The sequence below is a fragment of the Trichoderma evansii genome, assembly GCF_050947405.1.
Source record: "Trichoderma evansii strain SZMC 28006 chromosome Unknown GGI43scaffold_1, whole genome shotgun sequence".
Taxonomy (NCBI): Eukaryota; Fungi; Ascomycota; class Sordariomycetes; order Hypocreales; family Hypocreaceae; genus Trichoderma; species Trichoderma evansii.
In genome coordinates this window covers 2,943,088-2,971,087 of record NW_028145205.1, presented here as the reverse complement: position 1 = coordinate 2,971,087, position 28,000 = coordinate 2,943,088, and the positions used below count along the sequence as shown (strand labels likewise).

Genomic DNA, 28,000 nt, shown 5'->3' with positions numbered 1-28,000 from the left:
TGTATAAAGAAAAAGCTTTTGAGGGAATATTTTTTTTCAAAAAGAGAAATCGTTAAATCATCAGTGAGAACCTTTAAGCCTTGCGCTTCTTGGAGGGCTGGGCGTCTTCTTCGCCATCATCCATCTCCTCGTCAGACTCAAAGTCGATGTCACTCATGGCATCTTGCTCTTGGGCAGCCACTGTTGAGGTTTGTCTTAGCGCTGGTACTCATTCATCGTCTGATTCCTCCGAAGAATTCTCAGAGGCGTGAATGTACTCACAGAAGTACTTGATGGCACCGGGCCAGAGATCCTCAGCGATGCAGACGGCAAGGTCGTCAGCGGTGGGGAAAATCTCCATCTCATACTCGTCCTCGTCATCATCCTCATCCTCATCATCCTCGTCGGGGATCTCCTTGCCCTCCTTGCGGAGCTTTCGCTTCTCCTCCTCCTCCTTGAGGGCAGCCTGGTTCTCCTCCTCGGTGATGCTGAGGCCACGGAAACCGAACCAGGCAAAGAAGCTGACGCCGTCAAGGCCAGTGGTCTCCATCTGGGACTTGAGCTTCTTCTTGGCCTCGGTGTCATCGCCCTTGCCGGCCTTGTCGTCCTCCCAGACCTGGTAGACGAGATCCAGCATGCCACTGGTCAGGTCCTTGTCGGCCTTCCAGTTGATCTTGACAGGCTCACTGACGAGGCCCGCCCAGCCATCCTTGTTGCGGCGCCACCAGAACTTCTTCTCGAGAACCTTGTTCTCAAAGTACTCGTTCTCGCTGAACTCAAACTTGATGGCAATGCTGCGAGGATCGCCGTTGGGAAGCTCGAATCGCTCAACAGACAGGTTGGCCAGAGAGCTCAAAAGGACGGCAGAGTCAGTCGGCTGGACGTACTCATCGATATCTGGGGGAGCCTGCTCGAAAACGAGAGGCCAGAAGTTGGGGATCTCGGCAACGACCTTGGCGCGCTTGGCGTACAGGTCCTTGGTGAGCTTAGCCTGCTGGCGGACTGTGGGTTTGTTAGCGCTCTATAATTTTAGAGGAGCTTCAAGAGGAAAAGAAAACCCCTCCTCTTCCTGGTTCTGCTCTGCTCTCGCGCGAATTAAACGTGCTCATTTGGACTTGCATGAACGAGAGAAATTCGCAGAAAGTGAACCAATGTGGCCTGATGGCGCTGCTCATTTGCTGATTTTGCGATTGCAATAGGAAAAGGCAGAATGAAGCATGCTCAACAGCCCACCACCAGAGGAAAGGGATGAGAGAAAAGATCTGGGCTGGGTGGCGGTAAAACTTACGGAGCTCGAGCTCAACCTGCTCGAAATCATCCTCGAGATCCTCGAGCTGCTCGTAGGAGATGGGGTTGTCAATGTTCTCAGCAGACATTTTGGCGGTTATGTGTTGCGACTGAATAAAATGAGAGAGAAGAGAAAAAGAATGCTTGATGCAAAAGAGAGGTTTGTTGAGGAGGGGGAGCTTGTTGCCTCTTTATAAGGTGGAACTAGCCTAGCTACCTCGATGACGTGAATTGGGTAAAGGCGAGAAAATTTTCTCTCCACGGAGGTACAGAATATGTGGAGGGCCGTAAACAAACAAACAAATCAATGCAGGCAGAGCTTGTGTATGTAAGAGAAAAGACCCGATGTCGACTCAGTCACGGAGGAGCTCGCAGATGGAAATTTTGCGTAGCGGTACCTTGCCTAGCACTTGTCAACTGGCGCTCTGGATCCCTGTATTCCAGGCGTGCTTGAGCCCGAAACGGCAAAAGCGGGAGCCACTAAACCCGCTGTAGCTTGGCGGAGGGTCCACTGAGTCAAAGCTCCTGCAGCGCCGGGTCCACTGAACGCCGCTCGAAGAAAAAAATTGAGATGAAGAGCCTGAAGAAAAAAAAGTTTTGGGGTGGCTTGGTACTTGACAAGAACACACGATTTGTATGGCAGCGGCAGGTCACCGAAAGTTTAGGCATCACGGTCCACTTTGGATGTGCATAAAATTAGAAGAGGAGGAGAAGCAAAAAGAATGAGAGCTAGAATTAGGTTGCTCCAGATACGGCCAACAAAACGCCACCCCGAAGACCGCTTCCATGCTTTGATATTGAAGCGTGTGATTCGCTGCGGGGAGGAGCCAATAGATTCAATATTTGAAGGCCTAGTAGGCATAGACACCGCCTTTGCAGATGTTTAGTAGAGACGGAGATATGACTTTCAAGAGCTATTGGTGGGATGAAGCTGCATGCATGGAAGTGCCGAGGGGCAGACAAGAGAGAAGCCTCGGAGCCGTGTTAAACGCCACATTCACAGTCATCTTGGGCAGCATGTCTTTGGTGTATCATCTCTTTCAGCTGCCAATCTGATCCGATGTAACCAGCTTCATATGGATTTTTTTTTTCTTTCTTTCTCGGCGGCCACGTCTCCCATTGTATCTGATTCTACAGATTTCCATCACAAGAGTCGGGAAAAAAATCCTTATCAGATAAGGCTTGCCCCTCCCCCGCCTCAGCTTCGAGCAAACCCACCTTTCTTGGCTCTCTCTAGTAATCGTTCGTTAGTGGGATTATACTGAACGCTGCTTCGCTGTTATTCCCGCCTCAACAATAGTAACCAAAGACTTCCAATTGTCCTTTATTCTAAAAGTTTCCAGATTACATGATGCCACTTTTTTTACAATTTTATCTTCTCTCTTGAAAAGCAAGAGGTGGCTCCAAACTCTTCCTGTCTCTCAATTCCTCGTCATATAAACTACTGCCATCTCCTCTACCTTGATCTTAGCATATCAAATTGGAATTCTAAACTTCTATACTGATAACCGTATACGACTGAAGAACACAATGCCTACGCCGATAGACCTTGGACAGTCTACCAGGCTCAACTGCGAGGTTGCAGTCTTCAGCGGTGCTTCCGGCCTCGAAGCTCAGGCTTTTGGCGCCAAACGCATTGAGCTCAACGCCCCTGGCTCATACGGAGCAGGTGGCCTTACTCCTCCAGTTAAAGAGCTGACTTCGATTGCCTCGCAGCTTGAAATTGCCGTCCGTATCATGATTCGTCCTCGCGGTCCTCCTCACGCTGTCGTCTCGCCTGGTGGAGAAGATGGCCAGCAAGAGTCGGATCAACATGAAGACCAAGAACTCCAGGATTTTATTTATACAGATGACGAAATCTCCCTCATGTTACAGGCAATTGCTGATTTCAGAGCTACCGGGGTCATGAACCCCATCCGCGGTGACGGCTTCGTCTTTGGGATACTCAAACGCCAGACAAAACCATCGACTCTCGCCAAGTATCCAGATCTCAAGTACACCATTGATGAAGAGCGCTGCAAGATGCTTGTCGACGCTGCTCGGCCGTTCCCATGTGTTTTCCATCGCGCTTTCGACCCCATTGCTGCAAGCGAACGCTGGGCCAAGGGCATTGATACTCTCGTTGAATGCGGCTTCGATGGTGTCCTAACCTCGGGTGGGATGGGCAATTGCTCTCAATACCTTGAGAATATTGACGCAATCTGTCACCGTGCTGCTCCCAACAGCCTTCAGATCGTCGCCGGAGGGGGTGTCCGCCGGAATAACGTGGGAGAGACGGTTGCGCGGCTTTCTGTCCACGGCACTAAGAACGTGTGGATTCATACAGCTTCGTTGGCCGACAAAGTCGACAATGACGGCCGCAGACTCGAGGAGCTGGATGGGCGAGAGCTAAAGGCAATTGTATCCGCGATCAATACCACCAAGCCAAACTAGAAGTCTCCGGCCGACCATTGGCGGGTACACTATGCCCATCTTTATCAGTAAGCTGCGAACAGTCACCGTTTTGAACAGAATCTCAGCTCAATTTTCTTTGTGAATTCCAGCATAATCTATTACACTTGTTTTCTCGTTATTATATCTATTTCTTTTTTATACTTAACTTGGCTTATTTGTATCTCTGCCATTCTCTCTATCTTCTCTTCTTTATACCAGAGAGTGATATAACGACTTGAATCTACTTCTTTCCTTTTCATTTTTTAGCAACAGAGCTACAGAGATTTTTCATTTATACCAAAAGACTTGCAGATGTCAGAAATAGACTTGATGGGCTTCATAGCAAAGAAAAGAAGGAAGAAATATATATATATATATATATACTTGTCTGGCCAAATAGATTTGCTATAGCATTGTTTTCATATCTGGAAGAATATTCTGAAATGTTATTAAAATGCATATGGATTTTTGTTTTTCTTTCTGAGACTTATTATATGCAGTGTGCTATTGGGAGTTGTCTCAGATGTATGCACAATTCCCGCTTTGTTATTGGCAAGCCAACGCACTATCTCATGCCAATACGTCGCGCCAGGCATTTAAGACACCAATACACATTAATACTTTCGTCCTATTTCATTCACGGTACGTTAGGCTCAAGATCTTATTAAGTTATGCACGATATACGCAGAACCATTGCGTGGGTTAACAGCCTTCCCGAGCAAAATGCGCTGTTCGATCAATATGCATTACCAGATCCGGGCTCTCCCAGCCTCGAAAGCGATTCAGATCCAGTCTTACAGCGGGCCTGTTCTACATCCGAAGAATTATCACCAGAGAGTAAAAAGATTATGAAATTGAGTCTAGATGATCCGGGTGTAGAATTTCAGCTTCTCCAGAAGGTTTATTCGGTGCCTAAAACTGCGGAGACGCTTGTTCGTGTCATGGGCGACATTGATGATGGCATTGGGATTTTGCCAGATGCTCTAAAGCTGACGATTGCACATAAGCTCACACGCGATGAGTGTCAAGATGGGAGATGGGAGCGTGTTATTAAGTCTCCAGGCAAAGTTGATAATTTACCAGGCCGAATCCCGTCTGTCGAAGAGGTCAGGAAGATTTTTGCAAACGCTCTTGAGTGTACGATCTTTGACCATGAAGAAGCCAGTTGGCGTAGTCAAATTCATCTACGCTTGCTTGAGCTGATATTCGAGAATGTTCTTGACGGACCGTGTGACCAGTTCAATGCCTTACTCTGGTAAGCTTGGCTACTTCTTTCGAGCCTGAGGAGATACAGCAGTGCTAATTGTAATTTCTTGCTACAGCTCTACAGCTCGCCCACATTCTGGATTTGAGCCAAAGACAACTACACACCAGATGATTGACATCTGCATATACGCTTCACTTGAAAAGAAACAAGCATTAAAAGCAGCCGTGGTCGAATTTTGCGAGACTTCGCCCACCGGAAGCATTAACCATACCGACTTTGTACCAATCCAGTATCGCCCTCTTCTGCTAAGCATCGCAACAATAAAGCCGTGGGATGGATGGCGAAAGCCAAAGATGCAACTCGGCATCTGGCATGCCTCTCAATGGGCATTTCTTCGATGGGCTGTCGGCGAGAGGCTTCTCCGACGGCGCATGGCCCAAGGCATTAACGAACCGATGACAGATGAAGAAGAAGGTGTATTCGAAGCAGAAAAGCTCTCCGTATTATCTAAACTTGGCTTTATACCGGGCATACTCGTCTGTGGAAATGAATGGCACTTGGTGTTGTCCACGTACTCGTATAAGGACAGAATGACAACTTTGTGGGGGGAGGCCAAGTTTGGTGTCACCCGGAGCATAAGTGGGATTTATTCTATTGTTGCTGGTGTTCGGGAGCTAACTGCATGGGCGAGGGATACTTATTTACCGTGGTTTGAAGAGAATATTTTGACATAGGCACGTAGACTTAAATGGCTAATAACTAATCTTCATATGTCCCAAAATCGTCCATTGATAAAGAAGTCGGCCTCTATATAGCTCTCGGTGTCATAAGAACGACCGCTCTTTAATCGTAGAGCTTACATAATTGGACTGACGTCAAAATTGAGTAATTGGCAGGCTTTAATAATAAGCTACTCAATTACAGAGAATAGATCAAAATATTTGTTCTGCCAAACTTTATCCTAATCTCCGCTTTACTGGAATGCATACCCTCAGAGAAGAATTATTTAAGAAGACCAGACCATCCATGCAAAACCATTGTTCTGCATAAATAACAAATATGGGAAAAAATATGGTAACTTTCTCTCTTCTGCTAGTTTCGCACTATGGCAGTTACAGACATTGAAAATATCCTTCAATATCATTTCAAAGACCCCGAGCTCCTCAAGGAGGCTCTTCAGGCCGATGGCTCAACTCCATCGCTGTCCAAAGAGAATCCTCGAAAGCATGGAAATAAAGCCTTGGCAATGATTGGTGATGCTGTCCTTAGGCTAGTCGTAGTCAACGACGGCATCGTAGGGGGCAAAACTCGTCGTAAGCCCATCAACATCTAACTCATAGCCCAGTTATTCTAGCCTGTAGCAGACGTTAATAGCGCTTATTTCTTCAAAACTATTAGATGGCTGTCACCAAATCTGTGCGGCAGAAACATCGAATGCTGCTTTGAACAAAGTCCTCAATGAATGGAATATGGATCGCTTCGTTCATTTACCGGGGTCGCTCAAAGCCGTAGGTCGGACCACAGGTGCTTCCACCACTGAGGCGATAGTGGCTGCGGTCTGGCTTGATTCAGGTCGAGACTTTGATACGGTTCATCGCGTAATTCATAACCTCCATATTGGGGTTGGATGTACGCAAAGTCGGTTGCCAGAGAAAACTAAATCAATGCATGATGGTAATAACCTGAGCTCAAACGTATTGCTCCACTGTTTGGAGCCTACCAACTATTATTAGACGTTATGTCTACATTCATTACACTACCAAACGTTGCGAAACCAACAGATAGTTCTATTTGTTATTTATTCATTCATTCATATATACATGTTGTCTAATTCAAGCTCAACGCTGCTGCAGCTGCCTCTACATTAACCACTACCGCCGGTGTCGCATCCTGACTTTCACTACTAGGCGTTCCACTCTCTACAAGACTCGTAATCTCAGTAACTTCTGCACCCTTATCCAAATCTATCCAGGCCGGCTTGTTGATCTTCTCTGATCCAGCTTCGCTCTTGAAATGGTATCCTCTCGCTCTCGGTCTTTCTCCAGTGCCTTCAGGGAATAGAGGCTCATAAGCAGCGGTGAATTTGTGCATGGCATCCTCAAATACTGCCTGTCCTTTGCCAAGAGTCTCCCGAATGCCAGCGAAGAATTCGTTCATGACATGGTGGTTGTGGATTTGCAAGAGATTCCAGCCCAGCATTTCCTTTGCATTAAGAAGATGGCGGAGGTAAGCTCTGTGGTGCTTTGTGCAAGTATAGCACTGGCACCCTTCTATCAGGGGCACCACGGCCGTGTTATGCTCGGGAGACCACATGTTGATTCCAAGCGGCTGAATCTTATCAACACTTGGGGGAGGGAAAGAAAATGTCATGGCCACACCGGCATCTGAAGTGCTATTCACAAACATTAATGTGCAAATATCGATACCGAGAGAAATTTGACGCAAGACCTCCTGCGGGGTCCTTGGAAGATCCATAGACATCTTAGGAAGAGATGCTAATGAGGGGTAGTTGACAAGGTCAGGGAGGATGTTTGTATCGTAGAGTGCCAGTCCAGACAGCTTATCAATCACATCTTCAGACAGATGCCTGAGATATTCCCACTGAATAGGGTGGTCCACTGGAAGCACTGGGGCGAACACCGAGCTGCCTAAGGAGTCTGAGGATTTAGACAAAGCCATGCGGTCAAAGAATTCATCCAGCCACACTTCTGTCCGATCCACCATTCGTGCAAGCTTTTTGGACGAAGGCGTTGCACCAACGTGCGGCAAATCAGCCAGCGGAAGCACAATATCGGGTTGCAGAGACTGAACCCAAGCCGTAAACTCTGGTATCGTTACATTGCGAAAGCCAGTAGATGTGAACACAGTGATTGTCTTTGGCGTATTTCCGAAAGGAGTTGCAACTGCTGCACATCTTCGAGGACCTAATATTGAAACTGTATTTGAAGGCAGAGCCGTAAAGCTATGCAAGCGACGTGAAGTTTCCCCAACAGGTGTGTGCTGAACAGGAGGTTCCTTTTTCTCGATAACTGTCAATCACAGTTAGGATCGTTAGTTCTCTTTCATACAAGGACGTTTTTATCTCACATTCTTCAAGTGCCATGTAAACTCCGCTCACAGTGGTGTGTCTTCTGAAATTATCAGGAGTGAGATGAGGCACTGATCCACGAGAGGTGGCCGCAAAGAAGTTTGGTGTCTCGATGGCATTTCTGCCAGGAAGAGAAATCTTGCCGAGCCGTGCTACAGATCCATCGGCGGCGGCAGAGGCTATGAGCTCGAATATCTTTCGGCCAGACATGTTGGAAGAATTCGCCAGGCTTGGATCACTCATTTTGAGTCGCCACTGCTCTAGGGTTGGGTGAAGAAGAAAAAAACTAGACGAATTAGTCTAAAAGATTGCGGTTGAATCTATGCGCAAAGGTCTATAAAACGCCACGGTGCATAATATCAATGCCTCTTGTCAATTGTATGGTCGCTGCAACGAATCTTCAAACGCACGAACGAAATATCGATGATTATTGAATCACATGGGCTTTCTGTGAATAGCCACACTACATTCATTCCCCAGACTGATAAGGCACATGTGCAACTTTAGCATCGCCTTATCTTTTGCCGAATTTCAGCCGATAATTAGTACATGCGCCTTACCCTTTATAGAACCACTTTGCCCGGGCGATGATTTATACCGCCAATATCATGAGATATTATGTTGGAATAATGCAGCAATCATGCCTCAAATGCCGCTTAAGTGGCTCTGCGGTAGTTGCCGAGATGAACCTGGATACTAGCGAAGCAAGACTTATTTCGCCATGTAAATATTAGCGAGCGATTTAATAAATGGTCTTCTGGATCTGGCTAGCCGCCACTGAACGGATCCGTCAACGTGTAGAAGAACCCGAAACAGCGCAAATGTCTGAGACAAAAGGAGCATCATCTGAGCTCTTTGTCTGTTTCTGCGCGGCTCAATAGCAACTTCTCAACTAAACACGACCATCTCCCAGGATCTGCGATTCGTGATATTTTTTTTACCTTTATAACAACTCAGCTCGGTAGCGTGTGATGAGTGCCGATTCGCCCAATCACACTCCGCAAGCTAAACTGTGTGCCGCTTACTCCGTCCTTGGACGCTCCATCTCCAGACATCCCGAGCTTCCGGAGCGATTGTCTGCTTCGACCCACCAGATCCCCTGTATTTAGAGGCTGAGCCGTCCCGTTGAAGCCCATTTAGTGGCTGTGACAATCGTTATTTTGCCCGCTGCAAGCTTACGTTACAGTCTATAACGATACGAGCGTCGCTCTTTTCTTTCTTTTCCTTCTCTTCTTCCCCAAGCGCTCATCAGCCATGGTGAGACCATTCGAGCCCTATCACGATGAACAGGAACCACTCATGAAGGACGACTCAGAGCGCAACGATGCCGGCACTGGCGCTGGCGCTGGAACTAGCACAGTAACGGAGATTGATCACCCTGATGCGCCGCTGGAGAGTCCCAGTCCCGTTGCAGTTGTTAGCCCCGGCGCAGCGCTCGAAGTCATCGACGACAACAGCAGCAGCGACGGCAATGCGCCCACCCCGCGCTTCATCCAGGACGAGCGCTCGTCCAAGCGCTGGAAGAAGATTCCCTACCCAATTCGCCGAGTCCTGCTCGCAATTGGCAAATGGTCAAAGGGCCCGCCGAACGCTCAGCCGTACCGCATAAAGCCATTGTTCCCTGTCGTGCAAGAATATCCGCTGTACCTCGTCGAGCGATTCCTGCCCAAGGCCTATCGCTTTTGGACCGTCTTTCTTTACTTTTCAGTATGGGTCATCACATTTGTGCTCGTCAAGCGCCAAGAGACGATTGCCTCTACTGTCGAGGGATGGGGCCAGTCGCAGCCGATCGGGTGCGGTGATACATACTGGAGTGCGGGTAACGGCTGCGGCTTGGATGGAAACGACTGCAGACCGTTCAATGGCAGTGGATTTGCTTTCCAATGCCCGGCCTCTTGCGACAGCTACCACGTCCTGAATCCCAGAGCAGTTGGCGACCAAGAGATTATTTACCGGTCGCTGGTGATTGGAGGACCGTCCAGCGACGTCCACCCCGAGCTGGCTACATATCGCGGCGACTCGTACATTTGCGCCTCGGCTGTCCACGCCGGCCTCTATTCCGACGCAAAGGGAGGCTGTGGCGTCGTGGAGCTTGTTGGTCAGCAGCAAGACTTTATCAGCTCTCAGCGAAATGGCATTCTGAGTATCAGCTTCGATTCCTACTTCCCGCTCTCGTTCCGATTCGTTCCAGATATCAAATGTAAAGCCAAGGATGAGAGATGGTCCATCTTGGCTCTTTCAGTCGTTTTCACTACCGTTTTGTCACTTTTCACGGCTAATCCGGCGCTCTTCTTCTTCCCTACGTTCACCGGCTTGTTCTGGGCAGTCGGCATGTCGCTCGATCAGCCCGGGCACTCGACTGTTACAGATCTATTCTCTAATATTCTGGGCAAATATCTGCCTGCCATGTTTTGCGCATGGGTCATGTACGACAAGATGGGCGTCCGCCGCACGCTCAAACACTTGACTGCTCAAATCGAAAAGACTGTCCTCTGGTTGGGCGCCTGCTGGGTTGGCGCTCTGACCAACTATACTCTGGATTTTATTCCCATCCAGCGTCTCAACAAGCACGACCTCGACCAGCAGCCGGGAGCCCGAGCAGCTCTGGCCGTCATTGTCATCATCATATTTTGCATTGCCGTTTCGCAAGTGTTCTTCTTTAGACAAGAGGGGCGATTCATCAAATACATTAAACTGTACGCCCTTTTCATTTTTGGCATCATCATCTCTTTGACTCTGCCGGGGCTTCAACTGCGCATCCATCATTATGTCCTGGCCCTTTTGCTGTTACCAGGCACAAGCCTGCAGACACGACCATCGTTGCTATACCAGGGTCTCTTGATCGGCCTTTTTATTAATGGCATTGCCCGTTGGGGCTTTGACCCTGTGCTGGAGACACCTGCAGCTCTCCAAGGAGATGCGCAAAAGGGAACCCTCCTGCCAACCATTCCCCAGCCAGTTATCCACATTGGTGAGGGCGCGCATAGCATGTCCAACATCACATTCACTTGGAATCAGCCTGCCGGCAATGCCTACGACGGCATCAGCATTCTGGTTAATGACGTAGAGCGTTTCCGAGGATACTTTGACGACATCATCGACCGACAAGACAGCTTTATTTGGTCTAGAAACAGCACCCTAGACCTGCCAGAATATTTTAGATTTGCCTTCATGCAAGGAAGCTCGAGTGGAGATTATACCAAGGCCGGCATTTGGTCGGCGGAAGGCGAGTGGTCGCCGATGCAGGCTGGGCCGTCTAGGGTGAAGGCCAGGAGCGAGGATGACCATAGAGTAGTTCGACGACGATGATTCCCCTTTTGTTACTGTGTTGATATCTGCGTTTGCTATTGGATAAATTGTGTGCCTGGTATATGAGCTATATAGAAGTAGTCTCTGATAAACGAATAAGCATGGTTGTTTCTTGATCTTTTGTTTAGGGAGCAATGAATAAGATACCTCGAAGTTGCATCTCGGCCCGCCCTTGGCATGCTTTGATAGTGGGACCCTCCGGCGCCGGGACAATGCTCCATTCCGAGATCCCCTCCGCGCCGTAAATGCGGATTACACGTACATTAACATCTTTTTCATCTTGTCATACAGCTTCAACAACTGCATTCAGAATACCTGAACTTTTCCATTATATACACAGTTACACTTGGCTCAATTCAGTCAATTATTGCATAAACAGTTAGCGCCCCATCTTGCTTTTCACCATCATTTGTGGAGCGTTTTCTGTTTCTGAGATAAAACTCATGATAGCATCATCATAAAAGCAGCACCCCAGCAACCAACCTCGTTGACTCAATTTCTTCACGGACAATAGCCCACCATGCCTCCAAGGATACCCACCGAAGCAGACTTCTCCCCCATATCTTCCACTCTCCCCCACAAACTCCATTTCCCAAACCCGCCCGAGTCAACAACCTCCATCCTCATCCTCTTCCACGGCCTTGGCGACCACGAAGCCCCCTTTGCTACCTTTGCCCGCAACGTCTCCCTCCCAGGTGTCCTCGCCATATCCGTCCGCGGTACATCCCCCCTTCCAGCGGCCTTCCTTCCCGATGCCGTTGGGGGTCAGAACTTCCACTGGGGCGATGACCTGAGCATGGACACCAACACGGGCGACATCGACGCTGATCCAGGCTTCGACAAGGCGTCAAGGCTGGTCATGGAGAAATTGGTCAAGGGGACGCTGATCGACAAGTGCGGATGGGAAATGAACGACATCCTCTTCTTTGGATTCGGACAGGGCGGTTCCTTGGCTCTGGGACTGGCTTCTCGGCTGCGAACTGTCGAGCGCATAGTTGACATTTCAGATGGCGACGATGCCACGAAGCGGAAGCTCGGAAAGACGTGCAAGGGCATCGTTTCGATTGGTGGTCCTCTGCCATCATCCATGATCCCCTCGTTGAGTAGTCGAGAAAAGAGCAGTACCCCGGTGCTGGTATGTCAGCTGGATGAAGATGAGGCGGATGTCGTCAAGAGAGAATTCAAGGAAGTGAGGGTAGTCAACTGGAGGAGGAAAGAGGTGGCTATGCCGAGGGATAGAGAGGAAATGTTTCCCATTATGAAATTTCTTGCAGATCAGTTGAACAAGGGCTACACATAGAGGAAGGGCCATCACGAGATAAATTTAATTAGCTATTGAATATTGTATTCAAAAGGGCATCCCTACCCTAGCCTCCAAATCTCTATTTATTCATAAGCCGTCTGAGATATAAGTCTATCTTGCAGTCTTAATGGTTTACTTCATTATCCCAAGACGTACTGCTAGTATGGTGCACTACCTCACACGGACGTAGTATAAAATAGGCACCGCAAGGGCAAATATGAAAGCAGCTGTTAAGAATAGCACGCCTTGCCACGATCCACCCCAGCCAAGTTCAAAGTAAAAAGTTATGAATAGCCCAGAAAAGAAACTACCTAGGCTCTCCATCAGGCCAATAGAAGTGAAGAGTAGAGCGTGGTGATGTCCCTCGACCAGTTCAGAAAGTAGACCACGAAGGAAAAGGCCGAATGGGAAACCGAAGCAGGATATAACGAGACCTAGCGATTTGTCTTTTGTTAGCGGATAATGAAAGAATTCGATTTAATCTTGATAATGATTCCAGAAGATAGAGGTCGTTCTGTAAGTTAGTACATGGGGGTTATTTTTTCTTACCAATCAGCATAAAGGTGCTCGTTCCAGCGAGACCAACGACCAGATATCCCACGACCAGTAGAACGATGCAAATACGTGCAAGGAGCAGATCTCTGTTTTTCGGCAGCATCGCCATCTTTATCGTAAGAAGATAGTTGACCGCTGGGAGAAGAAATACGAGCAAGATGAAACTGAGAGCAGCCCAGTATCTTAACAATTTTTCAGCCTATAGGGACGATAATGGTCAGCTATTATTGTCCCTCCAGCTAAAGCTTGAGGTTTAAAGAGGAGGAGTAGGGCTAACCTTTAACGGATTCCACCCAAATCGCCCATATACATATAGGAGCAGCGAACTTTGCGCGCCCTCTCCTAAATGTGCGAGGAGCATAGTCAGCAACAGCAACGTGACCTGTCGATTGCCCCAGAAAATGGATAGAGCAGCCGCTCGAAACCTATAAACTCCTTCAGTAAAAGAGCGCCACCGATGAATCCACGAAGGTCTTTCATGGTTATCAATATCTATATCGCGCTCTTCCTGGTTGTCTAGAGCAGTGTCAGCCGAATCTGGCGCTGCGGCATCTGGCAGCGCCTTCAGATGAAGAGTCTCAGGAAGATATAATGCAATGGCAATGATCGGGATGTATAGACTAATTCCGACGAAGACTGGAAGCCAGATGCTCTTCAGCATCAACCTTGAAGTCAAGGGGCTGACGAGTTGCCCAGCAGCTAACATTGAAGCACTCATGCCGAAAAACGTCGAAGTACTTAATTGGAAAACGTATAGTCAGTAATCAATAGAACATAATTAGCTGTAGAATCGTCCGGCTCTCTTACCGGTGGGCATCAGGGGCAATATCTGACAGCATCGTGAAGAGGAGCGATGCGAAGACGAGAGTGCCGCCACCAATAAACATGAAAAATGGCGATATCAATGCCAGTCGATAGTGAAATACGTCGGGCCAAAAATCTGACAAAATCTTTATGTTAGCAATTTTTTTAACAGCCGTGTTCACTATCGCAGCTTGAGCTTGGTTCGCTGAAAAGCACTTACAGATGATAATGCAGGATAACTGCGCCAAGGCCGAACCTACGAGAGCCAGGTATAACCCGCGCTTTCGCCCATACTGGTCTGCCAAGTAGCCATACGGAAGAGCACTTAAAATGCCCGGCAGGCTATTGAACACGTAGTTCAATCTGGTAAACAGCACCAGCTCCGGCTTGACACCCTCCCCGAAGTAGCACTCGGGGCTGTCCGGGTCCAAGTCTGGACGCACGCGGTGGCAGATGTTTCGCGTGAGCGCCTTGAGCAGCGGAGTCAGCTGGAAAAAGAAGCTTGACAGGAATAAGAATGAGAGGATGAAGATGAGGATGCAATGGATCAGACTGCGGCGCGGAAACGCTGCGCTGATTTCGGGACGTGATGAAGTCGCTGCGGGTGCATCTCCCGAGTCTTCGTCAATCTGCTGAGGGAGCAGGCGTGATCGCTCATCCACATCATCCATGGCTGTAGATATTATGACAGATTCGCTGTTAGGGGACTGTTGCTAGCACCAACAGGAAACAGAGTCAATAGCATTTGGGTATTGCTAAAGACTGATCACAGCAGGTGGATGCATAGTCGAAGTTGATACGAATAATTTTCTCCTTCCTGCGTAAATAGGCAGCCAGCCGTTAAGCTTAACATTAACTTCCCAGAGGCTAAGCTTGATTGGTTATTATCGTGAGACCGGCAGGTGGGGATGGTACATACCTAGGTATAGGTAGGATTACGACGACGGCAGAACCCTGCATACGGAGTACATGTAAACGGGAACTTTAGTAACCCGAGAACCAACAGCATACGCAGAAAACTAGGGATTTACTGCAGTTCGTGTTCTCCCACCAATCAAGGGCATTCAAATTTGCACATGATGAACGATACAACGGCTTGCAGGGACTTTTGATTTGCTTCTAGAAATGGATTTCACTGCCTCTTTGCTAACTCTGCATCTTGCCTAGCATCACTTGCCTCTGTCACCCACATGCAGCATATCTGCCAAAATGTCCCATTTCGCCGATTGGGTATCGCTCGAGGCCCTCGCGGCGCTCTTCAACTCTGAGCAAATAAAGCTTAGATGTTTAGCAAAGTCGGCTGTGATCTCTTCCAGCACTTGTATATAGTCATCAGTAGTTAGCCCATCTTCTCTTGTAGCTCCCTCTTTGCTTTCATGTTCCCGTCTAAACAGGTGAGATGGCTCAGATCCATCCATTGCAGCTTTCCCCTCCCTCGCCAACTCCAACTTGATAGCCAGATCTAAAATGTCAAGAATTCGCTCCCGTATGGGTGCCAGCTTGCTCCCCAGGCAGGCTTGCTCAATCATTTGCTCTAAACAGGCAGCGTGCACCGAAATCATTGAATCGACATCTTCAGCCATCAAGAGATCACGCCGCATCCCCCTTTCATTGGGCTCTAGGACTAGTGTTGCCAAGTATGACTGAAGAGTTGTGCAGAACCACAATAGATTGCTGCGAGCAGTGTAGAATAAAGCACGTTCATCCCAGTACTCGTTATCGGTCGGGAAATTGTCGAGGATCCTGGGTTTGTGGAGGACGTGGATAGCCCGTCGAAGCTGTAAGAGGAAAGTGAAAATGGATCGATAGTTTTCAAGACTCTCTTCAGAAACAACTATGCGGATTGGCCATGCAAGTCTGTAATCTACCATAACATATGGCAAGGCGGCCCTAATCGTACCTCGGGCGTCTGATACAGTCATACGTGTGCCCTGAACACTGACACTTACGGATAAGCCACTCGTGTCAAGTAGCGGCGCAAAGGCGTCTTGTGCAGTTCCAACAAGAGCAAACCGATCATACCAAACTGGATTCAAGTTTTCCAGCTTATCAAACAAGTGATCTGCAAATGATGCAGTGGCAAACCCGTCTGACATGAGATACAGCGCCTGCAGTGCATCCAAACCTGATGAGAGCTCACACATATCAAAAAGAACATCCTTCAATGTTGTGGAAGTTTTACGGTACTTGCTCTGGATCCATCGGTTGAAGGCAGCACCAAAAAGATCCGGGAATGTAGCCAGACCAAGTCCTTCCGGGCAAACATGCTCAAAATCCAGAGACGGTTCTTCAACAGTAGATGAGCTGCCTAGCTCATATTTGCCTAGGAGCCGCAGCACAACAATGTTCTTTCCAGCGTTGTATATCCGGTGTGCTGAAGGCTTGAGGAACTTTGGAGCATGTAACGTCCCTTCTGCGTTCTGGCGGAGGTTAAAGCGATCTTGCCATATATGACTCATGGGTACTTTTATTGGTCTTTCGACAATAAAGAAGATCTCGTTTTCAGATGAAATACGTCCTTCATCCATCCAGTGGCGAATCGGGCGGATATATACCTGAAAACACTCGAGAAATATTCGGGCAAGGAATTCATAGGTAGCCATGTCATCTCTCAGCTGAGCCAGCGTAGTTTCGTCGTAGAGGAGCTCCAGGTATCGGAACGTATCCGACCTGGAAGAGTCCTGAATCTGTGCGATGATATCGGATAGGATAAGAAGCGGTTGCAGCCATGGTGTGATTTCTCCAATGACAGATAGCAAGGTAAACATCACTTCACCCGTGGGTGCGGCAAAGCGAGCCTCTATTTGCGAGAGCTTCGTGTCAAAATCTCGAAGCCGCTTTGTGATGCAGTCCTGAAACGCCTGAAGATGCGGAATGACTTGTGGATGGCTAACAAACCTCCAAAGCAGCAGAATGCGCCGGCCAGAATCTGCAATGTTGCGTATAACGGCCTTGTATGTCTCCCAGGCGATGTTTTGCATGTGGAAATTCGGCTCAGGTAAGCCGGTGGCCTCATTAAAAAGTGTGGTATTCAAACCCTGCAGCATAGAGAGAACTTCTCGGACAACTTGCGTTTCTGAAATAATAATTTTCTGGACGAGTCCTATATCATCTTTCTGAGGAACCTCAATCCGCCACTGTTGCGTCGACTGCAGAGCTTTCAACAACTCTGTATCCTCGGGCTGGATGATATAATCGGCGGCAGTCCTTCCCTTCTTATGCAGATTAGGATCGACATCGTTGGCATATAACAGCGGCATTTCCTTGGGCGTTTCATCCGGCTCGTCTTCGAAAGATTCGTCCCCAGATTCCTGCGCGTAATCAATCGACTGCCATAAAAGCTCATCCTCATCCCAGCCATCTTCTCGAGCGACGTCCTCCCAGCTGAAAGTTTCCCTTTTCTGCTCTTCGCGCAATCGTACGGCATCGAGGTCGCTGAGCTTCGTCTTAAAGGTCGGTTGATCGGATAGCCCGAGGAGTAGAGCCAATATCTCTGGGTGCCACTTGGTGGCGTGCTCCTCCAGTCTATCCAAGCTATCGCGGAATTCATCGGCGAGGCCATCCCGATTGTTTACTCGGAAGCGTTCTTCTAGTCCATCGAGAGCGTGCTGTACCTCGAACTGGTTCGTGCGGAGGTACGCCTGAGATTTTATCGTCGCCAAGGTGGCATCGTAAAGGGCTTTATATCTCCTGGATCTTGTCTGATGGCACGCAATTCAAACGGTTAGCCATTCCAGTCTATGAAGCTCAAAAGCTACCTCAAGATATCTATGGGCTCCCCTCCCCACCTTGCTAGGAAGCCCTGTGACAGCTTCGATGAGCTCTCCAGTGAGAGCCCCAAGAGTTGCGGCGTGGGCCATTGCCAGCGGTTGGCATTTTTAGCAGCAATGGCGGCCAACCGAAGCTGATGATGACGTGAAGTTGCTTATTTGAAGCACCAAAGACGGCGGTTCCGCTACATGTGGTAAAGTCAACAGCTTAAGGGCACTTAACGGGCCAGTTCTAGCGCGTCTCTAGCGCGTATGTGGGGGAGAGACCTTCTGAACCTCTCATCGGCAGGCGATTTTCTTAGCGTCCCTCCATAGCATAAAACAACTACGCCCCTTTCAACTTGAATCTGTTTTCGGAGATACAACCATAGCGGCATCCACTCGCAAAAGCCACACGACAAGGACGGTTGGATGCCCGGCTGAATCGAATAGGCGCGCTGCTACCAAAGCTTGTTGAGCAGCTGATTCATTGATCAATCCCTGACTCTTTTTTGCTCTGGCCGAAGAAAAGCGTCCTCCCATGGATAATTAAACCTGCAGCCTTACCATCGGGCTTTTCGCAACCATCGCATCTTCTACATCATGGCCATAGCCCGGCCAGTACGGACACTAGGAGGCCTGGCCCTTGTGCTGTGGTGCTTCTTCCTATACCAGGTCCTCAAGCCTTCATCTGGATACAACAGCCCAGGCGATCGGTACATCAACTTTGAGCGCGACCCCAACTTGGATCGTAAGTCTACGGTGCATCCAAACAACAGAACAGATAGACACAAGGGAAGATAAGCTAACAGCTTTTTCAATTCTGCAGCTACCGGCGAACCTGAGGGAGCTCTCGTACGAACGTCTGACAAGTATGCGCCAGACGCCGAAGACACCGATCGAGTCAGTGCCACATTGCTGGCCCTTGTCCGCAATGAAGAGGTGGACGATATGGTAGCGTCCATGGTAGACCTGGAGCGGACATGGAACAATAAATTCAACTACCCGTGGACTTTCTTCAATGACAAGCCCTTCTCTGAAGAGTTCAAGAAAAAGACGAGCGCGGCGACCAATGCCAAGTGCAACTACGGTGCGTTGCTTGCTTTGAGACATCACACGACCATTTCTAGGGCTAACCAGTAGCAATCGTAGAACTCATCCCCAACGAGCATTGGGACGCGCCCTCATGGATCGATCCCGCAATCTTCAAAGAATCCGCTGCCGTGCTGAAGAAGAATGGAGTTCAATATGCCGATATGATGTCATACCATCAGATGTGTCGCTGGAACAGTGGCATGTTCTACAAGCATCCCGCCCTTAAGGATGTCCGCTACTACTGGCGCGTCGAACCCAAGGTACACTTCTTCTGCGATGTCGACTATGACGTTTTCCGCTATATGCAGGACAACAACAAGACGTACGGCTTCACCATTACCTTATACGACGACCCTCATACCCTACCTACCTTGTGGCCCCAGACGGTCAAGTTCTTGGCCGATCATCCCAACTACCTACACGAACGTAGTGCTATTAAATGGGTTGTTGACGATATCCGACGGCCGCAACACAATAAAGAGGCCCAGGGCTTCTCTACATGCCACTTCTGGAGCAACTTTGAGGTTGCTGATATGGAATTCTGGAGGAGCAAGGCATATGAAGACTATTTTGAGCACCTCGATCGTGCTGGAGGCTTTTTCTATGAACGATGGGGCGATGCACCCGTTCACAGCATTGCTCTGGGCCTATTTGAGGATTCAAGCAAAATTCACTGGTTAGTTTTTTTTCTCCAGTCTCCCAAATAAGGCCGTCTTTACTAAACTACCCTTTAGGTTCCGAGATATTGGTTATCAGCACATTCCTTTCTTCAACTGCCCCAACTCTCCCAAGTGCAAGGGCTGTGTCACCGGCCGACTGACGGATGGCGAACCATTCCTTCATCGAGAAGACTGTAGGCCGAACTGGTTCAAATATGCTGGTATGGGCTGAACGAAAGTATGTCAATGAAGGAGGAAACAGTATGAGGTAACTAGCTTCATCCCTTTCCAATATACCACCTCCGAGGACCGCGCCCCCGATACACGTATCTTTATACCATATTGTGTCGGGAAATTACTACCACAAGATATGAAATGTTCTCTTATTATCGTTATTGCCATATTATGAGAAATTTTAGGATGAAGACATCCCCTCATCCAAGCATTCGCCGTATGCGCTGCCATGGCTATCTTATATCCATATACCTATTCTTCAAAGAGATTAATTCTACCATGACACGCAGTATAGCTCCTCAATGAGGACAAAATAAAAGAACAAGATTTATTAAATTGCTCCTGAACTAAAAAGTTTACTCTATGTGCCATATGCTCTGTATTACTACAACGCCCCAAATACGGTCACCACTCCAGACGTCCCTCCCACGCAGAACTGATCTCCCCAGCCTCCATCCCGCCATGCCATGCAGCTGATGACATTGTTTCGCACCTTTGGCTTGCCGTCTTTTCCGATTACCTTCTTGACTTCGTGGCCTGCCGGTCCCCACGGCACCGTCACTTTGGCTACTACTTTGCCCGATAGGATATCCCACGCCCAGATTCTGCCTGCACCACCAGCATCTGTCTCTCCTGCCATCTCGTCTCCAGCCATCACGTACTTTTCCTTGCCGCCCAGTATCGACTGCAGCCGCAGCTCTTCATTCTTCCACAACGGGTCCGAGTACGCCCTGAGACACGTCCCATGTTCTCTATCAATCAATCGTAGTTTGCTGTCCAACGAACCCACCAGCATCGCCTTGCCGTCCCTCGTGATATCCAAGCTGACCACACTCGTGCCCATCACATCCGTAGTACATCTCCCCATCCGCACATCATAGCTCCTTACTCTCCCATCCACGCTCCCCGCAATCACCTCCGGCCCCATAACCGCCAAGCTCGTCACCGCATCCTTCGCCTCGCTCAGCACCTGAATCGGCTTGAAGCTCGTGCTGCGCACATCCCACACCCGCACCGTCGTGTCGAACCCTCCACTCACCACCAGCGAGTCCCCCGCGCCAGCAAAGCTCACGCAGTTGATCCGCGCCGAATGCCCCTGCGCGTTGCCCCCAAACCGCCTCGTCGTCACCGCTTTACTCACGTCCCACAAAAAGACCGCGCGGTCGCCGCCTCCAGACACGAAGCTCTCGTTGTCGGACGCGACGGCGAGGCTAGTGACCTCGTACCCATGCGCGGCGTACGTCTGAATGAGGCGTCCCTGTGGAACGGCCGGCTTTGCGCTGGGTCGGACCTCAGGGACGGACGTGCTAGGGAAGGGATTGTACAGCCGGATTGAACGATCTGCCGACCCGGTGAGGATGTAATTCCCGGGAGAAGCAGAATAAGTTACAGCATGAACGGGGCCTAGGAATTTATAGAAAGAGTTAGTTGTGGTGGACGATTCAATATAAGACATTGTGTTGGGTATAAACGAAGCGAAACGAACCATTGGAGCCAAGAAGATGTGCCACGGGCCTATCTGGGAAAGCCATTGTGTAAAGCGCTACGGCTCATCGTTATCATTGTTTTTTCTTAGTATTCGTAATGGCGTATGCCAAAATGAATCAGGGCCACGACATGGAAGGATGTTGAGTGAGAAGGAGGAAAAATTATAAGACGCTGAGAATGATTAGCTCTCTTAGAGCGGCATAGTGACGTCTCCGATTTTTTATTCTATTTTTCGTCCTCTTTACCTTTGAAGCGAAAAACACAGAGCTGCTAGGCACAAGTCCATGAATATTAGAAAGCCAGAAGGCTGTTTATCACAGTCGCTGTTCTCGTCGCTTCATTCAACTAGCCAATGTTATACAGTGCCATTATCAAGTTATATACAACTCCAACTGCACGTTGCATCACATGACACCACACGTGACAAGTCCAACAACACCTCGACGGGAACTCATTTATAACTTGAAATGTAGTTTACATATAGATACAGACATAAAACGTGACACGTCATATAGATTTTGTAGCCTCCCAGTCAATATAAAGATTCTTCATCAAGACCTCCTTGATATATCGAATGCCCAAACTCCTCATCCTGTGTCATCCGATTCAAGTTGCCCTGATCTTGATGCCTCCTAATCTGCCCAAATGGGCAGCTGTCTAAAACGCTAAATTATGCCATAACACGTTACATAATTCCAATGCCAATGCCAAACCAAAACCAACGTAAAAAGGGAAAAGTAAAAGGGGAAAACGTAAAGGGGGCCACAAAGGAAAAAAGAAGAAGATAAAATATATATGTAGAAAAGAAACAAGCAAAAGTAACTCGCTTCTGTACCTCGCAGAAAGAAAGGCGAAGAAAAGATTTGCTGCTAGGCTTGATCTAATCAAGTGCAATGTAAATCATATCCATGTCCTTTGGGAATGTGTCCTCAATAGGATCGAAAATCTGCCAGTGGCTATTCTCTTTGTCTCTGGCTTCTTCTGAGAGAGGAAGCAGGCGGTAGCCTTGGATAGGGCTCGGAGATCGTGATCCCTGTTCGCGAATTCGATTCAATTTTTGGAGGCGCCGGTCGATGGCCAGTCGATCTTTTGAAGATGATCCCCAGACACCAGTCATCTTATCAACGGCGGATTTTGCAATTCGGACCCGATCAATTAGTTCTCCTAGGACTGTCATCGGCCCACCTGCAGTCAAGACATCGACAGCCTCTGTGACAACAATGGCCATGGCAGGGGGAGGAATGCTTAACAACGTAGGCCGAACCCTCAAAATACGCTCAAGACAATTTAGCATGTCAATGACGCTGCTTGCATGGTCCCGACACTTGGCTGAGTGTTCCATCTGCACATCTTTGGGTAGCTGGTTGGCCCCATGGCGATGTCGATTCAATTCAATCATAGTATGGTGATAAAGAAGGTGCATGCTAAGGAAAGTACCGATGCTTCTGGTATAGGCAGCAGCCTCGAGGTTTGTCCCGCCGAATGTCATACGAGAGGGTAAAGAAGAGTTCCATTTTTCGGCTTTCTCGACGAGAGCTTGTAGCTTGACGGTTTCCGCTTCAAGAGGAGTTCTCCTAAGAGCCATTCTATAGATGGTAGCTTGGCAATCAGCCCAGATATGCACCATTTCAATATGGTAGCCAGCGACAGCGGTGTCGGAGTGTTGCTCAGCGGTTCTAATAAGCTCATATGGGTCGAAGCTTCGTGATTGCGCCTCAATTCCCTTTTCGAAACTGTGAATATCGGTAGGGAGGTGAACATAGATATCTTCTGCATTGAGCATTACCGGCCTCTCTGGGAAAAGCCCGCTAAGCCTTTCTAGCATGAACAAAGACCAGAATGTTCTCTTGCGTGATTCAGCATAGGTTATCCTAGTAAGTCCCAGGGGGAAAGTGGTCATAGACGACTCCCTAGAGTGATCGAGCTCCAGACTTAGCTGTAGACAAGCTGCGCTGGCAGCCGCAGAAGCAACTAGCTCATCAGCCTCCCTAGTACGGCAGGTTGATATATAGTAAACAGCAAGGAGAATCCTGCTCTGTACTAGTTGTAAGCACTGCATCTCCGTCATCTTTTGCGCATAATGTGCTACTTGAGCATACTCATACGCAATATGCTTGGGGTCGCCGCAGAGCGCAGAGCCAACAGCGAGCATACTGTACAGTAGCATCAAATCTTCGGGGCTTTTGCGGTCAACGGAGGTGATAACCCAGTACTTGAAGATTTCTTCGGGAAGAAATTGTAGAATCATGGTGCTATCGACATTGGCGAAGAATCTAGTCAAAGCGCTCGTGATCAAGTGAGGATTCGACGCAAAGGGGTCTGTCCGCCAAGCACGGCCAAGAACGTCATCAGAAATTCTAGTCGGCTCGGGGAAAGGCTGTTGTTCAGCAATTCGTGGGTTCGAATAATCCGTCACAGCATTGAATGAAGCAGGAGATTCGCCATTAGAGACGTATGCCTCAGAGCCAATCTTGAGCCTTTTGCCGTAACCCCTATCTGGGGAATCTGCATGCATTCCGGCTCGGGGTGATCTGGGAGAGCTGGCGTCACTGACTGAGCGTCGAATGTCGCCGGCATCAAGTGAGCCGTTGTGTTGCCGGCCATCATCAAGTTCTATAGGAGAAGTCGATGGTGAGGTGTTATGGCCCCCTCTTGGTCTAGAATAGTGTCAGCAAGGTCTCTGAAAATGCATACCTGTGTGTAGGGATACTCACGCATTTTTAAACTTGCAGATGCGACCAAACTTCTCGCACTGGACACATCGAGGATAATCTGGATCACATTTGATCTTCTTCTCCCTGCAAGTTACGCATGCAATAGCCAGCCGCTTTCGAGGTTTCCCCGCCTTGGTTACGCCCCAGTGGGCGTTCACAGCCTCGCCATCAATCACGGTTTTACAATGACTCCCATCGTCGTAGAAATAGCACATCCCTTCACCTGGTACTTCGGCTGCTCGCACGAATCTCGGGAGGAAATGTGTGCCTGTCCAAATTTTCGGTCCCAGGCCATCTTTAGACACAGCAATTTCGGCAGTCACAGCAGCAGCTGAAGCTGACTGCGCGTTAGTGTCTGGGCCGTGTACTGCTTGGCTGAGTCGACGTTCGGAGTAGTCATTAACTGAGTCTTTGGGTGCAGACAGCTGAGATCTGAACTTGTCTTGGGGTGGCAAATACGGCAAAGAATCGCGTGGTCCTACGGGATATTCCTGTCTTGCATCTTCACGATAGACTGACCATTTCCTGGTTAATTCTGGTTCGTAACGTGCGTCCGAGCCCCTGTGGCCGTGGTCTGGGTACTCAGACGAATGCGGTCCAACAAAGGAGGGTGTCAGCGGGTGGGCGGCTTGTCTGTCGTGATGATCGTATTTAACATCGTAAGAGTTTCGCGGTTGCGGTAGAGAAGAAGAAATGTTTTGCGGGAAATAGGAACTAGAGAGATTTCCACTCGACGAGAGTCGTGGTCTATCCAAGGGGGAAGGCGAAGGATAAAGGCCAGGGCGCTCCGTCTGTGGTGAGCTAAGGGACCTCAAAGACGAGGGTGGACCAAAAAGGCTGCTTAGCGAAGGAAGCTGTTGTCGGACGGACGAGCTGCCAACCGATTCTTGTCGCCCTCGATTACCTTCTGTATTACTCTCAGAAGACATATCGACGGAGGCTTTGCCATAGTGGGACATGGAAGCAGTAGTGAGCGAAACTGAAGCGCGAGGTCCCCAGGCTGCTTGTTCTTCTAGAGGAGACGACCTGGAAGAAAACGAGGTTGCGCTTGGGCTTATAAGTTCAGGGGGGGTATCCGGCGGCGGAACTCGATGCAAAGACTCTAGAGCTGGTAATCCACCCATCGAGGAGAATATGCCACTGTTCTTTTGAAGATGACAGTAGCTGTTAAAATCGCATATCCTGGAAACCAGAGGAATTAAGAAGGAAGGAGAGCGCCTAGCGAGGAAGGACCGGCTGATAGGCGTCAAAAAATACTCCCTCCGGGCTGTTCCACAGGATTAAAAGGAGAAGGCTGCCAGATGAGTGGCGGAGCCGTGAAGACCAATAACAGATGAATGGACCAGAAACAAGATCGCTGGTCAAGTGAGCAAAATGATTCAGATTCGAGTTGTTGTAAAAGAGGCTTGTAAGTGATCAAGATGGTTAATCCAGTCTATAACTCTTATTCCAGCCAGGGAAACGAAGCAAACAAAATTATGAAGAAATAAAACCAAATGCCAACAGGGCTAAACTTTTTTTTTTTTTGTTTTTTTGAGAAAAGGTCAAGATAAATGGCCCAGCGGTTACTAGTACCAGCTGCTGAATCTGGGGAGAAGATGGGGAAGATGCGGGTGGGCGAAGAGGCGACGAGGAGGGTATCAGTGGCTTTTGAGATTTAAGCCACTGCTGCCCACAAAAAAAGAGTCGTCCCCAAGAGACGGACAAGGTAGGCGAGGGGAGCTAGCAGGACCCAGTCAAGTGAACGGTAGAAGAGGAACAGATACACCGAAGCAACCCCAAACGAGACCAACAAGGGCAGTTACCAATGGGCCGGACACGGCTGAGGCCTGTATGCTGGCCCGGAATCGAGACAGCAAGCGTGGTGCTGGGTGGGTACAAGGCAAATAACTATCTGGCTAGCCAGGTCGTTGGTCAGTATCAGTCTCGAGTCAAAAGTAGCCGGAGGGTCCATGGCCTGGAGGAAGCCCCAAAAGGACCATTCGATAGTGCCGCTCCGGACCTGAACTTATGAATATGGAGCGTCCAGCCCACCTTGCCACACGTGCGAGATGGTCCACTCCGTTGTTGTTGCCGCGGCCCTACAGACCGGGACCACGGCCAAGAGCATGGGTGCAAATGTATCCAAGGCAATGGAGCACCTACAGGTACGAGGTATAATCCGATGCACACAAATAGTACTTCGTGCGGCGAGCATAGCGCACAGTTGGCCGTGCTAGCAGCCAACGGACCCGTCGTCGTCATGCCATCATGGGGGGCCGTTCTCTGGGGGCCCGAGCGACGATGATATGCTCAGGTGCTGGCAGCCCATGACGGCAGCCTAGCTAGCCAGCGTCATTCACGACCATAAGCCTCATCAGCCTGGCCCAGTCGAGGGCAAGACGCCGGCAGAGAGGTTTCACGGCATGAGGCGCCGCTATACGCCGTAGCTGCTGCAATACTACAAGCTGCCTTGCACTGCCGGACACAGGATCCCGTACCTCTTCGCGGCGTAATTAAGGACACAACTAGGCTGGATAGGCCCTCCGAGTACTTGCAGGAAGGGCACCGGTCTGGCAGCGGCACGGTATTCCCAAAAAGCCTCTGCTAGGAGATTTGTCGACTGTGGCTGGCGTCCGTACGAGGGCCAAGGCCAGCTCAGGCCAGGGAAGATGCGGTCTTGATACTCAATGGGGCATCCTGGTCGCACGCTAAAAGGATTGATGGCTGACTAGGCCCTAGACACAGCGGCGTGGTTCGCGCAGAAAAGAAGCAGCAGAACACACGCGCGCACCACGGAAACAGATTGCGCACACACCACCTTTTGCCGTGGCTGGAAGGGCGTGCGTATAGCAACATGGGTTGAAGCGACGCAAGTCAGCCGCACCGCACACACCCTCTCACTGGACGGTCTGTCACTCCCGCAGAGGAAATTCCAGGAGGCAACGCAAGAACGGGAGATGGACGGAGTATCGCGGAGATGGCACTTTTGGTGGTGGAGGATGCGAGAGAATATGCCAGGCACTGGTACGAAGTACATGGGATTTAATTTAACATCTTGAGTTGCTATCTTCTGTAATATAGCAAGTACTATAGGCATGTAGTAGTAGTATCTGCTGTGCGTCTTTTAGCCGAAATGGACAAGGTAGCAGGGCAGGCAGCCGCGACTGCCACCATAATTCAATGTTTTACAGGTCGTACTACTTTAGGTACGACTAGCACAGCACTATGAACGAACGGGAAGATAGAGTAAGGCTTATTGCTCCTTTCTCTGATAAAGGCAACTTGCTGGCTGTGTCTTGCCTTACGTGTGTATACTTGTGGTGTGCGCTGTAAGCAGCAGCAATGCAGGGTCTCACTTGATACTGCCGCCTGTCTAGATACTAGGTTGGCAGGTACTGGGAGGTGATGTAGTAAGAGGCTCGTGCTGGAAAGAGCAAGTGCCGGGAGCGAGACACCTGGAAGGCACGAACCCGGCCATCAGAAGCTAAAACGACGAGAGCCGATCTCACTGCCTGCGCGAAGTATGAGTACGCGTATACCTGTAATTCCGTCCTGTTTCTCACCTCTCACGCTTCCAGGGTCCAGGGCCTGTCCCTCGACACAACCAACAGCCTTCCACCTATCACGCTCGTCTCGTACTCTTCTCGAGCTGGCACGAATCGTCACAGGCTCGTGGCATCTCGATACCCACCGTATTACAAATCGATAGCACTTGGACGTTTGCCGGCGGCCACTGCGTCCAGTGCCTCGCCTCGCCTCGCTACACACACGCCCAGGGCCGGTGCCACGGCCACCGCCCCCTTACAGCCCGGCAGATCGAGCATTCGATGGGCAGAGAGGCTCAACGCAGACAAAGGGCGAGATTCACCTTACTGCCGGCATGTGCATCAGCGGCATCAGAGTCAAGGCCTAAGCCACAGCACGCATTAATTCCGCGGATACCGAACCCATATTTCACAGGCCAGGCCGTGGTCGGTTCGTATACAGTACAAGTGCATTCGCGCACCAACACGGCACTGCCACCAGAAGCACTCTGCAGCATCGCAATAACCCGGGCTACTCCCTGCACAGCGCACTCTTGAACACGCCGACATTGTCAGTATCCTCCTGTGCA

General features: G+C 49.4%; 11 protein-coding genes across 11 annotated transcripts; 6 read left to right on the top strand and 5 right to left on the bottom strand.

Moving 5' to 3' along the window:
• Nucleotides 1–22: 22 nt before the first annotated feature.
• GGI43DRAFT_32440 (nucleosome assembly protein) lies at nt 23–1,641 on the bottom strand. The gene is made up of 3 exons (XM_083201893.1): nt 1,268–1,641; nt 262–981; nt 23–180 (listed from the first exon to the last, which is right to left on the bottom strand). Exons 1-3 carry the CDS (start codon nt 1,353–1,355, stop codon nt 74–76), a joined length of 915 nt encoding a protein of 304 aa, XP_083066572.1. The 5' UTR covers nt 1,356–1,641; the 3' UTR covers nt 23–73.
• An 821-nt stretch (nt 1,642–2,462) lies between these two features.
• GGI43DRAFT_32426 (copper homeostasis CutC domain-containing protein) lies at nt 2,463–4,034 on the top strand. Its single transcript, XM_083201892.1, has one exon. It carries the CDS (start codon nt 2,797–2,799, stop codon nt 3,697–3,699), a length of 903 nt encoding a protein of 300 aa, XP_083066571.1. The 5' UTR covers nt 2,463–2,796; the 3' UTR covers nt 3,700–4,034.
• A 336-nt stretch (nt 4,035–4,370) lies between these two features.
• On the top strand, nt 4,371–6,239 carry GGI43DRAFT_378923 (uncharacterized protein; the record flags this gene model as incomplete). The annotated part of the gene is made up of 3 exons (XM_083202762.1): nt 4,371–4,954; nt 5,022–5,406; nt 6,003–6,239. 3 exons carry the CDS (start codon nt 4,371–4,373, stop codon nt 6,237–6,239), a joined length of 1,206 nt encoding a protein of 401 aa, XP_083066570.1.
• Nucleotides 5,885–6,672, top strand: GGI43DRAFT_391689 (uncharacterized protein). The gene has a single exon (XM_083204465.1). It carries the CDS (start codon nt 6,376–6,378, stop codon nt 6,637–6,639), a length of 264 nt encoding a protein of 87 aa, XP_083066569.1. The 5' UTR covers nt 5,885–6,375; the 3' UTR covers nt 6,640–6,672.
• GGI43DRAFT_391687 (tRNA-guanine(15) transglycosylase-like protein) lies at nt 6,673–8,445 on the bottom strand. The gene is made up of 2 exons (XM_083204464.1): nt 7,994–8,445; nt 6,673–7,935 (listed from the first exon to the last, which is right to left on the bottom strand). Exons 1-2 carry the CDS (start codon nt 8,235–8,237, stop codon nt 6,734–6,736), a joined length of 1,446 nt encoding a protein of 481 aa, XP_083066568.1. The 5' UTR covers nt 8,238–8,445; the 3' UTR covers nt 6,673–6,733.
• Nucleotides 8,446–8,742: 297 nt separating this feature from the next.
• Nucleotides 8,743–11,320, top strand: GGI43DRAFT_32210 (uncharacterized protein). Its single transcript, XM_083201859.1, has one exon. It carries the CDS (start codon nt 9,249–9,251, stop codon nt 11,301–11,303), a length of 2,055 nt encoding a protein of 684 aa, XP_083066567.1. The 5' UTR covers nt 8,743–9,248; the 3' UTR covers nt 11,304–11,320.
• A 311-nt stretch (nt 11,321–11,631) lies between these two features.
• On the top strand, nt 11,632–13,284 carry GGI43DRAFT_32403 (alpha/beta hydrolase). Its single transcript, XM_083201890.1, has 2 exons — nt 11,632–11,681; nt 11,768–13,284. Exon 2 carries the CDS (start codon nt 11,824–11,826, stop codon nt 12,601–12,603), a length of 780 nt encoding a protein of 259 aa, XP_083066566.1. The 5' UTR covers nt 11,632–11,681; nt 11,768–11,823; the 3' UTR covers nt 12,604–13,284.
• Nucleotides 13,285–13,414: 130 nt separating this feature from the next.
• On the bottom strand, nt 13,415–17,825 carry GGI43DRAFT_420032 (Spc98 family-domain-containing protein; the record flags this gene model as incomplete). The annotated part of the gene is made up of 6 exons (XM_083207757.1): nt 13,415–13,898; nt 13,969–14,101; nt 14,186–14,678; nt 15,156–15,743; nt 15,915–17,666; nt 17,754–17,825. The coding sequence occupies 6 exons, from the start codon at nt 17,823–17,825 to the stop codon at nt 13,415–13,417; spliced, it is 3,522 nt and encodes a 1,173-aa protein (XP_083066565.1).
• A 390-nt stretch (nt 17,826–18,215) lies between these two features.
• GGI43DRAFT_32003 (glycolipid 2-alpha-mannosyltransferase-domain-containing protein) lies at nt 18,216–19,894 on the top strand. Its single transcript, XM_083201840.1, has 4 exons — nt 18,216–18,465; nt 18,544–18,804; nt 18,867–19,485; nt 19,544–19,894. Exons 1-4 carry the CDS (start codon nt 18,318–18,320, stop codon nt 19,698–19,700), a joined length of 1,185 nt encoding a protein of 394 aa, XP_083066564.1. The 5' UTR covers nt 18,216–18,317; the 3' UTR covers nt 19,701–19,894.
• A 136-nt stretch (nt 19,895–20,030) lies between these two features.
• On the bottom strand, nt 20,031–21,521 carry GGI43DRAFT_391678 (WD40-repeat-containing domain protein). Its single transcript, XM_083204463.1, has 2 exons — nt 21,189–21,521; nt 20,031–21,106 (listed from the first exon to the last, which is right to left on the bottom strand). The coding sequence occupies exons 1-2, from the start codon at nt 21,232–21,234 to the stop codon at nt 20,088–20,090; spliced, it is 1,065 nt and encodes a 354-aa protein (XP_083066563.1). The 5' UTR covers nt 21,235–21,521; the 3' UTR covers nt 20,031–20,087.
• Nucleotides 21,522–21,750: 229 nt separating this feature from the next.
• Nucleotides 21,751–25,334, bottom strand: GGI43DRAFT_32029 (uncharacterized protein). Its single transcript, XM_083201842.1, has 2 exons — nt 23,905–25,334; nt 21,751–23,847 (listed from the first exon to the last, which is right to left on the bottom strand). The coding sequence occupies exons 1-2, from the start codon at nt 25,026–25,028 to the stop codon at nt 22,071–22,073; spliced, it is 2,901 nt and encodes a 966-aa protein (XP_083066562.1). The 5' UTR covers nt 25,029–25,334; the 3' UTR covers nt 21,751–22,070.
• Between the last annotated feature and the right edge of the window lie 2,666 nt (nt 25,335–28,000).